The 17,173-nt window shown below is 25.6% G+C and overlaps 1 protein-coding gene across 1 annotated transcript in view; it reads right to left on the minus strand.

Annotated features, from left to right (window-relative positions):
* Nucleotides 1-1,909: 1,909 nt before the first annotated feature.
* Nucleotides 1,910-17,173, minus strand: part of LOC129969331 (ubiquitin carboxyl-terminal hydrolase 30 homolog) — a 41,148-nt gene continuing 25,884 nt past the window's right edge. The window contains exons 3-10 of the mRNA XM_056083859.1: nt 11,985-12,073; nt 11,082-11,180; nt 9,088-9,222; nt 8,936-8,995; nt 8,289-8,444; nt 7,168-7,370; nt 4,634-4,741; nt 1,910-4,315 (exon numbers count right to left, since the gene is read on the minus strand). Of these exons, the coding sequence (XP_055939834.1) occupies nt 4,102-4,315; nt 4,634-4,741; nt 7,168-7,370; nt 8,289-8,444; nt 8,936-8,995; nt 9,088-9,222; nt 11,082-11,180; nt 11,985-12,073 (1,064 nt within the window). The 3' untranslated portion in view covers nt 1,910-4,101. The remainder of the gene's footprint in view (nt 4,316-4,633; nt 4,742-7,167; nt 7,371-8,288; nt 8,445-8,935; nt 8,996-9,087; nt 9,223-11,081; nt 11,181-11,984; nt 12,074-17,173) is intronic.

The raw sequence follows: 17,173 nt of genomic DNA on the forward strand, positions 1-17,173 counted from the left end.
TCGAAGCTAAATTTTTGTAAATTGAATTTTTATATTTATTAAACTTGTTATTTTTACACCTTTTTCTTCCATTTCTTTCCCTTTTTCCAGCCTAATTTATAGAGGAATATGTAGTTTAATCCTTCAACCAACCAGATATTTTGATTTCATGCAGCAAGCTTTTATAATTGAGAAATTTTTTACATTTAATTTGAAGGATGCTTTATCCCTTAGTGTTTTTTATGCAAGTGTTGAAACAGGTCCATTATCCTAATAGTTATCATTATAGACCTAAATTGAAAGTCTGCTTCCTTTAGGATAATTCACTAATTATTAAGTTGGGATTTTGTTTTATTAATTAGTCATTTTGAAATCTAAAACAGTTGCACTCATGATTGAAGCATACAATTCAATTGGCAATTAGATTCTTGAAAATGCTTTCCCATTTATGTCAGTTAATATAAGATTATAAATATATATTACTTTAAATATGATGATTCTTGCAAATTTCGTGGGAAACGTTTTGTAGAATTTTTTAGGTAAATATTTTGATGTGATTAGAAGGAATGTGCATTTTTCTTGAAAAAGAATATATATTCGTGTAAATAAAAGCAATTTAATATATTAAAGGCAGCATAATATAATAAAAAAAATGTTCAATCCAATTTGTTTTACATAGAAGATTGTACATATTGCCCAAAGCCAGCAATTCATTTCTTCTGCCAAATCTGTGACATCTTTATATACTCAGAATGCCTTGAACATTTTTTGTTTCATTCAAATAGAAATACAGATGTAAATGTCTATTCTGAAATACAGAAATTTCTGGCAATGAAATAGGGAGGTTCATTAATTTCAACCAATAGGATTAACCTTTTATTTAATAATAATTATTAATAGATTTAGGTGACATAACCACCACAAATAATCTGCAAAATTGACATAGCCATATAAACAATAATAATATTTTCAATTAAAATATTTCAAATTGACCATCGGAAGAAAAATAACTGATCAAAAATGCATTGAATGATTAGATGATCAAAGCCTGGCAAGGAAATATGTGCATCATTTCTTTGTTGGATAAAATTATCCTGAAGTGATATTCATTTCAAGAATTTAAAACTAATACTTTTTCATTTAATATTGGAAATAGCAAAACATATGATATTTGTAAACAGTGTGTTTATTTTAAGTTAACTGAAAAAATAATTTCAGATGAATTTTTTAAAAACATAACTTAGACATTGGTAATAATGACTTGATTCTCTAAAATACATACAGTTAGATAAGTTTTATAACTTTGCAATTGTATAGAAATTAAAATATTTTATATCTTCTGCACTCAACTCAAAAGTATTGTTTATATTTGAATAGATCTAGTTATTTCTTAACTGTTCTACTCAATAAGGCTTTAATGTTACTGATTTCAATATTTGCAATATTTGAATGAAAGTTATCTTCCAAGAAGTCAATTTTACTTATGTCTAAACATTATTATTTGGTTATTAAATCTTTGTTGGAGATATGAAAATTAGATTTGTAAATAGTACTTATCATATAAAGTTTATTAATTTTGCATACATATTTTGATATATTTACAGAGGAAATTAGAATTAGGAGTTCCAATTAACTCAATTTAGATTAATATAAAGTCATAATTACATTTTTTGAACAATGATTCTGTATACATTTTTTACTAGATATAAATTTCTGTATTTTTTTAAAAAGATTATGTGTTTCATCACAAACCATTCAGAGGTTAATAAAATTTCAAGATAATTAGACCTATATAACTTTAAAGAGTAAAAGGCATGTTGTTCAATGTTACCTAGTCTTAGAAAAATGTGTATTGTATAAGGATTAAAATTAATTTCAAGTAAATTTTTCCATAGCAATAGGCATAATTTAAAAAAATTAAAACCGGCCATACATTCTTAGTCATTTATTATATACAAAAAATAAATACAAGAGATGAAAAGGAAGTACAGGATTGCATTGCACATACATTATCATATAAGAAATGTCATTAAACAGTTTCTATAACTACATCAAAGAACTGTTTTTACCTGCAATATGTTCTCTGAATAATAAATTTGTATCACAGAAAATTAATATTTTATATTAGAATAAAATTAATAATTATATATATTGCAACTTAATTGACTATATACAAGGAGGAAAGAGTAGAAATTTAATTACAAATTTTTATAAATAGAAAACATTTTGCAAAAACTTCAATCAGATAAAAAATTCAAAAATCCTTTAATAAATAACCACAACAAAATAATTTTGAAATCCATATGAAGAAGGTACATTTACAGTTAAATAATGAGTTGGACATGCATATTATTATTATTTTACATTGCAAAAGAATACAGAAAGTTAAATTCATGTATAAACACTGTATAAGTTGCAGATAATTAAATAAATTTATAATTTTATTACAGAAAATATGGAACAAATATTTTTTTTAAGAACTTGCAATGATTAGCATACATCTCTGATCAAGAGAAAATGTGTTAAAGTTTTCAGATAAAAGAAATATTATTTTCTCTTTTTCAAATAAACTTTTCTATGTTAAGATTCTTTCCTGATGTAAACAAGGAGAGAACTTTTTTGTTGCCTATGAAAATAACATTTAGCATCCTACACTTTGAATAATATATTAAGATTCAAAATTTGAATAATATATTAAGATTTGCGAATTTATTGCAAAATTCTATTCAAATGAACAAATTGTTTTTCTTTGAATACAATGAAATAATTTCAAATAAAATGCTTTCCAAATTACCACTTGAACAAGATAGTCAAGAATGTAATAAATAAAATCATATTCTTTTTATGATAAACTTTATATTAAGTAGACCCATAAACAGAGGAGAAAATTTGCAATAAAAAAATGCAGTTATGTTAATAATTACATGTAAATGAACACAATGAAACAATCTCATTTAATGAAAAGAATTTAGATATACTCTTCTTAATTATATTTAGATATTCTTCCTAATCAATTAATAAAGAAAAGATTTAAACTATTAAAAGACCTATATAACTTTTAATAACGTATTAAATTTAATGCTATAAATATGCTTTAAACCTAAAGGTAAACAAAGTACTGCAATTGCGTTGAAATTGATAATATGATGTTTACAAAAATAAACATACCCCTTAATTTTATCTTTTTGTTAGTAATAAAAATACCATAATTTATAGAGCTTTGAATCTATGTTAAATCATTTATAACAACGAAAATACTGGAAGGAACCAATTAAGATATAAGAATTTATGGACAAAAATTTTAGATGCAAAAAACAAAATAGAATAAAATACAATGATGAAAATACAAGAATTTTTTTTTTAATGAATTGAATCAAACACTTCAGAAATTAAATTTTAAATTGGTATTAAATAGAAAACATATAATCTTGTCTATTTCCTTATATCACTTACAACATTTTTAAAAATTCATTGTTTAATATAAACAACATTTATGTACATTTAACAAGTGTAAAAAAGAAAAAATGACTATACTCATTAACATTTGTTCAAAGCATTAAAAAAAATTACTTTTTTCTTTCTTTTTAACATTTACAGCAGGAAAGAAATGCTTAAAATAAATATAACTGAATAAAAATTCAATATGACAGAATTTTTTTAAAAATATATAACTAATATAAGAATGCTCTTTAGTAAAAGAAAAGTCAATTTTCACCTTTTTTTTACGTAATAAGTGTGATATGTTAACATATTGAAATATTTATTTTGGATAACATACATATTTTTACAAACAGAGTGATATAAACAAAAATGAACAAAATTCAAAATACATGAAACAAACAACATTTAAAACAACCGTCTAAAATATTTAGATCAGAATATTATGTACAAATGTTTTTCCAAAGTCACTCCTTTTTAAGTCACTTGTCAGATTATTCAAAAAAGTAATATATTCATGAAACAAGTAATAAATTCATCAATAAAATATTATTTAACAATTTGGTGTCTTTTTTTGTTACAAAAACAATATTTTTGTTCGATGACTGTTCCAGAATCTTGAATAAATAGTATATCTAGTACTGTAAAAAGCTCTATAGTTTGAAAAAGTGACTTCCTTTTAATTTATCGCATTTTTTCATAGAACAACATATATGCACAAGCTGCAGATACTTCAGAAAATGGCACTTCTTTTACTTCTAAATCAGATGTATAAAACCATTTTTCATTTTGTTTATTAGCACCTACTCGCCTGTAGGTAATAAAATGTCCAGAAGAAACACCCCCAAGATGTACAATCACAGCTTTTAGCAAGTACATATACTTATAGGAGCTCATCCTACAGAGAAAAAAAAAAATGTATGTAAAAATGTTTTTTAAAAAAATGTATCTACAGAAATACATAAATATAAACAAACTTCAACATAATATAAAAAGATTTGCAATGTTAACTTAAAAAAATGGTTTAAAATATCTAAAATTAATGGATCACATTTTTTGCCTCCCTCCATTTAAGTTCAACAGGAATTGCCAAAACACATTAGGCATACATATCCTTTTTTTTTGTTATAAGATGTATATTATTTTAATAATAATATAAAATCCTTTGCCACAAATTATAATGTAAAAACATATCAATAATTCTGAATTTACTTACAGTTCTTTGTTGGATAAATTCAATGGGAAAACATTTTTCAAAGATCCACTTAAATCAGTAGAAAGTTTGGCAGTTGCTTCTGAAGGAGGGTGTATACTTGCAGAACTTCTATGATAAAAATAATATAACATGGTAAATACTTTACTCTTATTTAAAAGAGAATTGTGAACATATAAGAACCAGAAAAAAAGCCCTTTTAATTAAATGACATCAAAATGCATTAAATTTAAAATTATAAAAATAATTTTGTACTGTTCAAGATTACAATAAACTCAGCAAATTATTAAAAATGCTATTAATTATAAAAGAAAAAAATCTGAAATTTTGTTTTAAGGAATTCAAGACATTGTATAAAATTATAGTTACATTATCAAATTAAAACAAATCAATAAAGATAAAGAACACATACATTTTAAGATACATGATGTGTATCCTATTTATCATTCCGCTGTATCTCAAAAGTTTATAAAATCTTGTATTTTGCCAATATTTTTTTGCTATATATGACGTGTTATGATATAACCTACCTATTTATTTGGTAAGTTGTTATTATTATACTGAAATAAACATCAATCCTATTCCATATATTTAATGACAGTTTTTAAGTCGTACAATAAACAGAAATAACTTGTACCAAAATTAATGGAGAAACATAATTTTCTGTAAATATGGCATCAATAATCATGATATCATTCAAAACCTAATAAATATGTTTCCAGAAAAGGAAAGTCATCATCTGTTCTGTGTTTCAAGATGCCTAAAGCTTCACAGATCTCTAATGAAGAAGTGAATCAAATTCTAAATTTGAATTTGCTTGGTAAGACTGTTAAAAAAACATCAAAACTTTTAAATCATTTTAAAAATATAATTTAATATGAATTAGCTTGCAAGACTTCATATCAGCTAAAACCTCATTTAGGAAGCGAGACAGATATTTGCAGTGACAGACAATACAAAAAATGTTTTCACATCAGAAAACGGAAGAATCAAGTCAAAAAAATTATAAAGGCTGGTTGCAAATATCTAAGAATACTGAATTATAGAATCTAGTTACATGATCCGGACAAAAATGACTCGAAGATTACCACTTTTAAAGCTTCACACTAGTAAGGGAATATTAACGACATATAAATCATATCATATGGTGATAAATGAATTGTTTTTTTTTCAGTGATGGGGGGGAAAAAAACAACACTCAATGGACTTGATGGCTATGTAAATATTGGCATCATTTTCAAAATCAGCATAGGAACTGTTTCAGTATGTGATTATCTTACCAGTTTACAGCAATGTATACTAGGAAATCAAAAACTAAACCTTGAAGAATTTTTAACTTTGCTGAAATTGAAGGCGTCCTGGATTCTGGACTCCTTATTGCGCTATCTCCAGAATTCAATGATTTTGAAGCATTATCACCTGGTCATTTTTTGATTGGCAGACCAATTAATGGAATTGTTGAGCCATTATTAATTGATATAAATGAGAACAAAATGGCAAAACTTTCTCAAAATTATGTGAAAACTCTGAACATTTGTTCTGATAAAAAATGAAAATTAATAATCAGAATTGTAAAATTGTATTTGTATCAATACTAATTGTTTAATTTGTGTTATTGTGAAATTATTGTTTGTTGTAAATATAGTAGGCAATTTTATGAAAGCTTCATTCGGGGGATTGATGTCAGAATTTTAATTCCATTTGGTAAAAAAAAAAAAAAAAGTCTTCTCTCACTAAATGCAATCTAGATGCCGAAGCAGCAGCATATACTCTTTTTTTTTTATTATTATTATTATCTATGTGTTGTGCGCTTGTGTAGTAGTTTTAGAAAATGTCCATGTCCTTATACATGTGAAAATAAAACGTATGAAATATCAACTCCTACTTCCTCAATTGATGGAATTATCGTACACTGACTGTATATATTGGATTTGTGACGGTATGGGTAGCTTTCTGTTTCAACAATCAAGTAAATTTGACCTTTTTAGATGATAACAAAATTCTCCTAAATATATAGAAATACTAGAAAATCACCTTATGCCATTTGTAGTAAACATAGAGGGACAAAATCGAGAGAAGCAGTATTATAATTCTCTCACCCATATCACCAATACTACAAAAAAATATTTGAAAAATGTTATTGTACTTTGAATGCCACCAATGAGTGCTTATTTAACATAATGATTTCATCTGTGACTACTTTTGGAAAAAAATCTAATAAATAACTTAATCATAAATATTTCATTTGGCACTAAAGAATAAAGAAATAGTCAAGAAAATAAAGAATAGTATTCTTTAAATAAACAGCCAGTAACACATCCATGAAAAGCACTTACAATTATAGATCCCCATTAAGAGCCAGTGAAAATATATTACTTTTCAGCAATTATGCAAAAAAAAAAAAAAAAAAAAAAAAAAGGATGAATAATATTTTTCTGGAAACCTAATGCATTTCTGTCATAAAAGATTTTGAAAATTAAGACACTTTCTTTAAGTGCAAGAATTCTAGTAAATTGGTAATGAGGATAGTTACTTACTGACTACTTTTTGAAGAATTACCACCAGTAAGTCTCAATCTTGAGTAGCTTGCACCAAGCTGTTTGTCTTTTTGTGAATGACTGTGGACGAAATAATCCATTATAAGTACTTCTGGGAAAGAAACTTTATCATGGCATTTCACTGACAGTCCATTCTTTAGCCAAACTGTTCTTTGAATGTGAATACATAAGCATTCTGGCAACTGTAAATGACAAATAAAAAATATTAATTATTTCATTTTAAAATTAAAATTAGCAAAAAATAGAGGAAAAAAAAGTTTTAAACATTTTTTTTCTTTTTTTCCCTCCTACAAAATAATATATCTAATTTGCAAGATATTTTCAATTCTGCCTTTAGCACTGTAGTTCCTACTTTTTAAGTTAAAACATGAATTGTGAGAGGAGTCTTTTATTTACTGTATTTTATAACTGTGTGAATTAATTACAATTTTAGCATCAAGATTATTTATTTCACATACTCGGTGAAAGGAATACAACAAATAAGCACATAAACAACATGAAAACATCTTATTTTTATGCTTCACAGCCTTTTGTCTTCACAGTCTCCTTTCTTCTTTGCATGGTGACTTATTTTCCCCAGCAAAAGAGTCTCCAGAACATAACAGCATCTTACAATAATTACAATAAAAAGTGTTTTCATCCTAAAAATGGCAAGTTTAATAAGGTTCATTTAAATTTTATTTCAGCCTGCATTTAATATGTCCCATAAAATTAATATAATTTTCAGTAAGAATGAAATGTACTACTAAATAAGATGTTGTCAACATTTAGCATCACTTTTTGTAAGAGATGTCAACATGATGCTAATGACTAATACAAGTAATAATACATTTTATTTTAACTATTTACAAATTATTTACAGTAATTTTGAAATGCAGAATTATTTTAACCACTCAAAATTAAATGCATACACAAATATTGTTAATAAAACAAATATGAACAAAGTTAGTCATTTAACAGAACAATTAGATAAAATATCTTAAAAGATGTATATTAATATATTTTTACTGCACTAATTCTGTCTCATAGTCTCCCCTCTAAACTTCCCTTTTTTTTTATATAATTATTTTTTATATTTTATAAATTTAAAAAGAACTTACTTTTCCAAAACTAACTTGTTGTGTAAATGTCGTTTTCACTGTCTGGTCTCCATTATCAGCTGGAGGATCACTCTTTGGACAAGTTTCACAAACAACATCTTGAATGAGTTCACATGATATGAACTTCAGCAATAAATCATGCAAAGTAAGTTTTCCCTGTAAAAGAAGTTGAGATATGATAGAGTAAAATGTAAAGATTATAGGAAAGGCAAATACAACTGAATTCATATTACATACATCACAAAGGTTTCAAAAAAAGGAATTTGTAAATCCAATTATCAAATGAACAGGAATTGCTTCAACTATTCTCAATCAAAAGCAATCTATTCAATAATCTTGAGAAACTAATCTTCACCAAAATGCAGAAGGAAATATAAGAATTCCATTCTTACTTTAAATTTTCTTTAGTATGTCATAGCAGATTCCCAATCTTTTGAAAGTAGATGAACTTTTACTAAATATACAGTGATATAAAAAATATTAAAATAATTTCATATATTATAACACATAAATTTTAAAAACTTACTTCAAACTATTCACACTATACTTTTTACATAATTTTTAAAAACAATTTATTAATTCAAGTATTTTAAAGCTATGATAGTTCCACAATTTTTGAAAGAATAATTTTAAAAAATTATACATACGTTATTTGGTGTTGGAATAGTTAAAGTAATGCTATCAAAGGAATCATATCTTGCTGGATGCTAAATAAAAATAAATTTAGAATTAATCCTAATGACAAGAGATTAAAAGAAACCTTAATCAGTAAAAAATCATGAATTATTAAGAAACTTACTTTAAAATTACAAGAATTGCACTTTAACTCATTAACCAATAAACCCCGCATTGGAAATGCAAGCCTCACTGGTAAAGTCTTTGGAGTTGAAACAAAAGTTTTTTGAGGTTCAGATGAAAGATCAGAATTCTCATTCTGTAATGAAGGTAAAAAATGAAATAAAAGTGTCATTAATTTCTAACATCATTGTTTATTTCAGTAAAATTCCTACAATTTATTGATATAACAAAACAAAAATACTATCAAAAAGCAAAAATGGAATTAAGATTTGAACTATTTAAATAAATTTTAAAACAATTAACAAACAAATGAATGAATGATATAGCTTCAACAATCAATTGAATAAGGAAAAAAATTATATAAAATTATATATAATTACATAAAAATGATTTTTACACCCTTTTGAAATTCAAAAATAAATCAATCTTTTCAACGATATCAGTTTGTCTGCAATTTTTTGTTTGGGTTTTGTTAACTTTTAAAAAAGGATTTAATTAATTTTTTTAAAGCAAATTTTACAAAGTCATTTCACTGTTGCTACTAATGTTTCATTATGTTTTTTCCCCCTCTTTTCGATTGTTAAATAAGTAAGATATGAAAATATGGTTTACTTTTCTATCTTGAATGAATTCCTACTTAAAACCTGTTTATAATAAAATTTTTAAATACTGTGGCAGTTACATCTAATTTTAATTTTAAAATGTTTTAACTTTCATAAATATGAAATTTTCAATAAAGTTTGTGCCTTTTTAAATGTTTTTTTTTATTATTTTTTTATTTTCGTATGACTTTACATATTTATTAATTACTTATTGTATAATACTGAAATTTTTTTCACTTAATGAAAAATATTTTTATTGAAACGTCCTCTGTTGTATAATGTAAGTCATGAGATATAATCTATAGTACATTCAAAACTTCAATGTGGAATGATTCTTCTTAATACCTCTATACTTTTTAAAAACCTGTTTCAATTCAGCAAGCTTGTAATTCGATTAATTAACAATATATCATTTCTGGTTTAAAACAAAAATTTTTAAATGAAATGACATAATTAAAGAGACTTATACTACAATGAAATACCAATTTAAGTCTTCTGAAATAGTATGAGTTATATGACTGTCAAAATTTGAAAGTTATAAAAATCTTGCTGAGAAATCCACTGAAATTAGGCAAAAGATTAAATTAAATTAGGCCAATAATCTTAGAAAACCAGATGTTCAGTTAGTTTCCTATACTTTAATATGTGTAAAAAGTCATTCATCTGTTATGCAGTGGTTCATGGTTTTTTATATACTGTCAAATTAAGTTCTCACTGATTACAACCATTCAGTTATACCAATAAATAAGGAAAATTTACATTCAAATATAATAAAAATCATATTTTCCTTTTTACATCACTATTTATTTAGCAGACTACATTTAATATATGCTTACAAATTTATTTAATTGTTTTCATTCCCTATACAGTTTAGCTTTTGAAAATTACAGTGAGTACTTGCTATCTTTAAAAGACATAAATCAAATTTAGAATGTATAATTTTTAGAAATTATATCAAAAATTTATAACTTCGTATATAAAATGAATTTCAAGAGGAAAATATGTAAATTATTTCTTCTTGTAGAAACAATATCACCTAACAGTTGAAAACATTAGGGTTCTGCTTTTTAACTTCATAAAAAAAAAGGGCACAATGTTTAAATTAATCAATTTCTTTATACATTTTATGCTAAAATATAAATTCACAGAACCCCCCCCCCCTAAAATTATAGAATTAAAAAAAATTATAAAAAAGGAAGGCAAAATATTAATCATTAAGTAATATTCAGCTTTTTTAACCCTAAAAATACAAGAAACAATATCAAAATTTTCCAAAAATACAACTACATGAACAATCTATTTAAACATTGCAAAGTTTTTAGTTATCTAAGAATTACTCAAATAAAAATGAAAAGAGAATATTACAATACAATGATAATTATCACTTTCTCACCTCTAGCTTTTTAGTGTCTAAAAGAGATGTAACAGGATTTAAAGCTACAAGTTCTTCTTCTACAGTTGTAGTTAAAACATGAAAAAGTTCATGGGCATCCTGAAAATAAATATAAAATGAAACATCTAGTTTATATATATATAGAGAGAGAGAACTACTTTAATATGACTTTTGGGTTTATTGGTAATATGGTAACCCAAATATGTGAGTGGGGTAGTTTTTTTAACAATCCTATGCATTGTATTGTTTATCTTTTGGTGTGGACATCTTTTCGACGTGGTGTTTCGATATTGTGGACATTCTTGATTATATAAAAGGATATATTAAAGTAGATTTTAACCAGCTTTTACCATGTCATTAATTTTATTGGATCAAATTAAGCAGTGTGATTTCAAGAATTTATGCTTAAAAAAAGGGAAACAAAGGCTTTGCAATAATTAATGACTTGCAAAAAGAGAGAAGGAATGAGTAAATGAAAATAGAAAGGATTTATTTTACTTATTCAATGAAATAAGAAGTTTTCCTCTTCTCTCTCCACCCCCACCCCCTGCTATTTTTAAATAATGCAAATATTGTAAGTTAAAAGTTTAACTCAACTTATAAGAATGCTATTTGAGTTCTTTATTAAAAATTTCACATTCAAACTTCATTCCATAAAAATAGAATTAAATAAAAACAGAGTATTAAATTAATTCATAAAATTTCATGATGTTTCTTTTTATATCAAATTAGCAGTTATGTAGATTCAGCAAATTATTTCTTCTTTATTGAAAGAACAGATTTTACATAATTAATAATAATCTGAAATTTTATAAATTTTCAAATTTCTTTTATGGATAAAGGCTATAAATAGAATAGGAATTTTTTTAAAAATGACAACATAGTAAGATTACTCATTCTTACATGTTCTTCATGAGAAATAATCCATCTGTGAGATCTCAGTGCTTTAATGACTTCAGCTCCACTACAGTTATCATCACTTCGATTTAAAGCTAAAAAGAAAAACTTTATTATAAAACAATTACATAGGAAACAGACAGGCTTCAAAATCTGCTTAAATATTTTTTAAATTTTTTTAGATATATAGGATATCTATTCTTATCATAGTCCAATGGCTAATTTTGAAACCATTAGACACAGACATCAATTCTAATTGGAAAAATGTTTTAAATGATATGAAGAATTATATTTTGTGTAAGTCAATAAATTTATTACTGAAAAAATTCATAAATTTTAACTTTTTATAGATTTTCTGGTCCAATCAATCATAAGAAATATTTGTTTGGATGATATTCATTGGTTTACAAACCGCATTTAGACATTCTTTATCATATATATGGTAAAGAAAAATTGATAGGCATAAGATTTTTTAAGCATATTATATATATATATATATATATATATATATATATATATATATATATATATATATATATATATATATATATATATTATATATATATATACATACAAAATCCAACTTCCATAAAGTCCCTCGATCATGTCAGTCATATTAAAAATTTCCTTGATACAATACCATTAAAAAAAATCCATCCTTTTGTGACATATAAAAAATTGAAAATCCCTATTTTAAGTGAATTTGATACATAATCACAGGGCCCCAGGTGAGATTCCAAGGATCATTTGTAAACTGAAATTATTAATTGTTATGTTCCTTTATCAAATAGTTCCTTAAAATAAATTTGTATATACCTACATATACAAATTTATTTTGAGAAACAAAAAACTATAATTTGGGAAATTTTAATCATAAAGCAATGGGACTTATTTCTATCGTATGTTTTAGAATATTAACAATTTTCTTACTATAAATGAGATAATATAAAAAGTTAAATATTTAGATAATATAAAAATCCATATAAAAAGTTAAATTTTGCAATTTTTTTTTATATTTATTGATTTAAATAACGTAAAATATAATACCTTTTCCTCATTTAAAGCATTTTTTTCCCCATCAGAAACTATATATCTATAGCGTTTCAGAAATTAACTATTAGGGTACGATAAGAGTGGACATCCTGTATATTTCAATTCTGAAGATTTCATTAAAAAAATGACATGAAATAATTTATATATAGATTATTAGAAATTTAAATGCTTTTTCTACAAATGTTCAAAAGTTTCTCTCTATTCACTATTTCTACAACAGAAGTCACAATCAATTTGTATATACAAAATATTGATACTCTTTTTATTGTTCTGAAATATCATATTAATAAATAAAAATTTAAATCTTATTATTATTTTATCAATATTTTTTATCTTTGCTTATTATTACAGCACATCTTTTAAAATCTTATTTCAATCGATTATTTCAGGCGATTTTTGAAGTCTTTATTAGTAGCCCAAACAGCAAAATTTTAATAAACCAGTTTCTGCACGTGCTCTCCAATAAGATTTTTAACCATCTCCTCCCCATATAAAACTGAGGATCTAGGATAGAGCCGAAAATACTTTATGCGTCACATTGGTGAATAATGATTATGAAATTCATATTTCTGGCGTTAATCTGGCATCTTTACAGAATCTATTGTGAGAATATATATCCTGGAACCCTTTTTTATTGATCGATTAAATACCAAAATTCGATGCGGAACAGTAATTGCCGCTACAAGATAACATACCAAATTGCATTGATTTGTCATTACGTTTATATGTATGAGAAAGTACAGATAGATAAAGGGCCAGATGTTTGACAAGTCCCATTTAAAATGTGATAGGAATCTATATTTTAGATACTAAACCTATGTACTAAATTTTATTTGTCTATCTCTTTATGTCTCGTACTTATTGAATTGACTTATATTCGAATAGCCAGACATTTTCTCAAAATGGATTTTATTCAAAATTTGATAGAATTCGACATATTTGCACGCAAATCAATAAACCAAATTTTATGCATCTAGCTCAAAGCGTTTATTTTAATTAAAGAAAAATCTACAGGTTGTAGGTTGTATGGTGAAAAACAAGGTTTCTTGAGAGTAGTAAGGTTAGATTCACAAAGAGCGAATGCACTGATGACGTCAGATAGAGAGCATGGTTCTTCATCCCAATGATATGTTACGAAACAAATCGATCGTTTGAAAGCTCTTTTAGCAACAAAAATATTTTTCCTAAATCAGTTTTCTTTGTTGGAAGTTGTTAAAGAGTCCCACATATATATTCCAAATTTTTATTATTTCATTAATAATAGAATTTTTTAAAAATCAAACTCAGTTATTATCTAATTATGGTCTGATATGCAAAAAATTATAAAATAATTACATCTATAGCCAATGAAGTTCAAAAACTATCTCTAGTATAAACAGTGTACAATTATTAAGGAGGAGAATGATGAGGAATAATTTAATTTGTAATTAATTATGTACACGTTTGTTTAAATAATAGCATTTCTCTTACGTTTTCTATCTAAAAAAGAAATGAATTATTTCTCAGTGTCTTTTTACATATAATTTATAATTTTAAATAAACATGGACGACCAGATTAAAAAAAACATATTTACATTCATCGTATAATTACCGATTAAGTCATATATGCATATATCATATACATAAGCATTTCATACACATTTATATAATTTCCCAAATTCCGACCAATGTGATAACTACTTGGAGCATATGCAAATGATTGTAAAAATGGTAATTATTATATTTTTAATAGAATAATTTTTAATAAAACTTATATACTTTTGATTAAGACAAAAATGTAATAACATTTTGACAGAGCGATGTATTGCATGTCTTCTCACATTTTAGGAGCCCCCCCCCTTTTTTTTTTTGCTTTCTCCTATACGTAGTACAGAGAAAGTACTGTAATCGTCAAAAAATTCGAACTCGAGATTATGACGAATCTCCTTGTTTCAGACTTCGAAAAATACATTTTTGGAAAATATCCGTCTGTCTGTGACAATGAAAACTCAAAAGCGCCTTGAGATGGACGGAAAAAATTTGGTATATGGTCTTTCCACCAAATTTTTATATTTTATCAAATGTTGTGCAAAATCCGTTCAGAAGAAGTCTGCCAGTCCGGCTATTTAAATATAATATAATATGATAACTACAAAACAAAAAGAGCCAGATAGATACAATTCAGTACACGGATTGAATGTCTATAATGTAGACTTTTGCCAAAGTTTGTACCAAATATGACAAGAAGATGGCCATCAGTCGGTCTGTACTTTCAGGAACATGTAAGTGCGTTAACTCAAAAACACAAAGACTTAAATATATGAAATATGGAAAATACAAGTCTAAAACACAAATCCGATTTTTGGATACCTTTAACCGCATGCCAGGGATTAGTGGCCAAAAAATTTTCCAAGTATGGTACAATAAATTCAATAAAAATGCTAAATCCACTCCAAAGGATAATATTTCGTTACTATTATAAGTTAATGGATAACACCTTTATTTGAGAGTACACGAGAAAGTTTTGGTGAGACCACTCTCCCAGATCCCCCCCCCCCTTTTTATTCCTTTGTTTTGAGTATGTACGTTTAACTATATAAGTCGAATGAAAGTTCTTGTCTTCAAATAGATATTTATTATTAATTTTATAACTTGAACATTCTGATACGATTCCATTATATGGTGTGTCTCCTGATCGTACGAACTTCTGTTATCAATTTCATCAATACAGGCGACACAAATTCGTTGCGATAGAGTACATTTAAAAGCATGGGTTTTCATTAATTCTTTCAAGCATGGTAGTTCTTTTCCTGAATCACTTATATCAAAGTAATAATAATTTTTTAGTTAATATTTTTATTAATTTGTAAACAACTTTAATGAAGAAGTATATATTTAAAACTTAAAAATACATTTTATTCGTTAAGTGGTTGAAAAATTGAACCACAACGCATTAAATACTTTGATGCAAGTGGTTCAGGAAATAAATCGACATTCTTGAAAGAATGAATGCCAACACATCACATGAGATCGACATTTTAATCAATTTTTTTAAAATTGAGACATGATATAGGGAGCCCGGAAGTATCTCTTTAAATTTTGCAGAATCTTCTGGTAATATGTATATCAGCTATTATGGTTTTTATTAAGTTATAAAATAAATCAGATTTTGCCCATTTTCCACATTTTTTTTCTTGTTAAAAACATTTTATTGAATTCCGAGAAAACAATTTTATTAAAATTTTATTGATACCTTTGAAACTTTATGCTGAATTAATCGTCTAATATTTCAATCTCTTTTTTCAATGAAGTATTTGATAAACTTTTCACTTCTTTCTTCAACAAAACAATCCTATGTTTCTTGTTTGTAAAAAGAATAATCCAAGAATGAAATCCAGTACGAAATACCGTAATCATATCCTGATATTTTTGTTTTGATCGCCATAAGTTATTCAGAGCTTAAAAAGAATGTTATAGAAAGTTATCAGACATTTGTCGTTCATTCTTTTCACATGATGATACACTCTTATCGGATGGCTCACATTTCAAACTTTTTTTCTTTATACATTAAGCAATTTAACTTTCATTTTACAAAAATAATCGTCCTCGTTGAAATGCTAAGACTAAATTCCAGCATTTGTAATATTAAAATTACGTTTTCTTATGCATTTGGAAATCTAAATTTTCATCTTTCAGAAACGAATAAAAATGTTTTTGTCTTCCCGAATTTCTTGAATTCTGAACATCCAAAACACAATCAAGCACAGTATTAGCTTAAAATATTTCATAAAATTATAGCATTTGTCTCTGAAATGATCCGTTTTTTAATCTTTAATTTGTGAATAGGAGCAAAACTTAAAATCTCTCCTGAGCAATCAAGCAAGCTTCTCAGCACATAATCAAACGAGAAATATTCATAATAAAACTTAATTTCCCATCTTTTAATTTGAGATGGAAAAAGTAAAAAGAAAGAAATATAAGAAAAAATCTTGCTTCAGACTATATATAAATGAAGAGTGTCCCATAATTACCGCAAATTTCGAATTTGCCACCATTCGTGCAGAACAGTGTTGGCAACCCTATTTTTTTAAAAAAACCATTCGACAGATGAAAGTTTAGGGTTAAGTAAAAATAGAGTGTTACACGATAGAAAAAAATGTTAA

The sequence above is a fragment of the Argiope bruennichi genome, chromosome 5 (genome assembly GCF_947563725.1).
Source record: "Argiope bruennichi chromosome 5, qqArgBrue1.1, whole genome shotgun sequence".
NCBI classification, from domain to species: domain Eukaryota; kingdom Metazoa; phylum Arthropoda; class Arachnida; order Araneae; family Araneidae; genus Argiope; species Argiope bruennichi.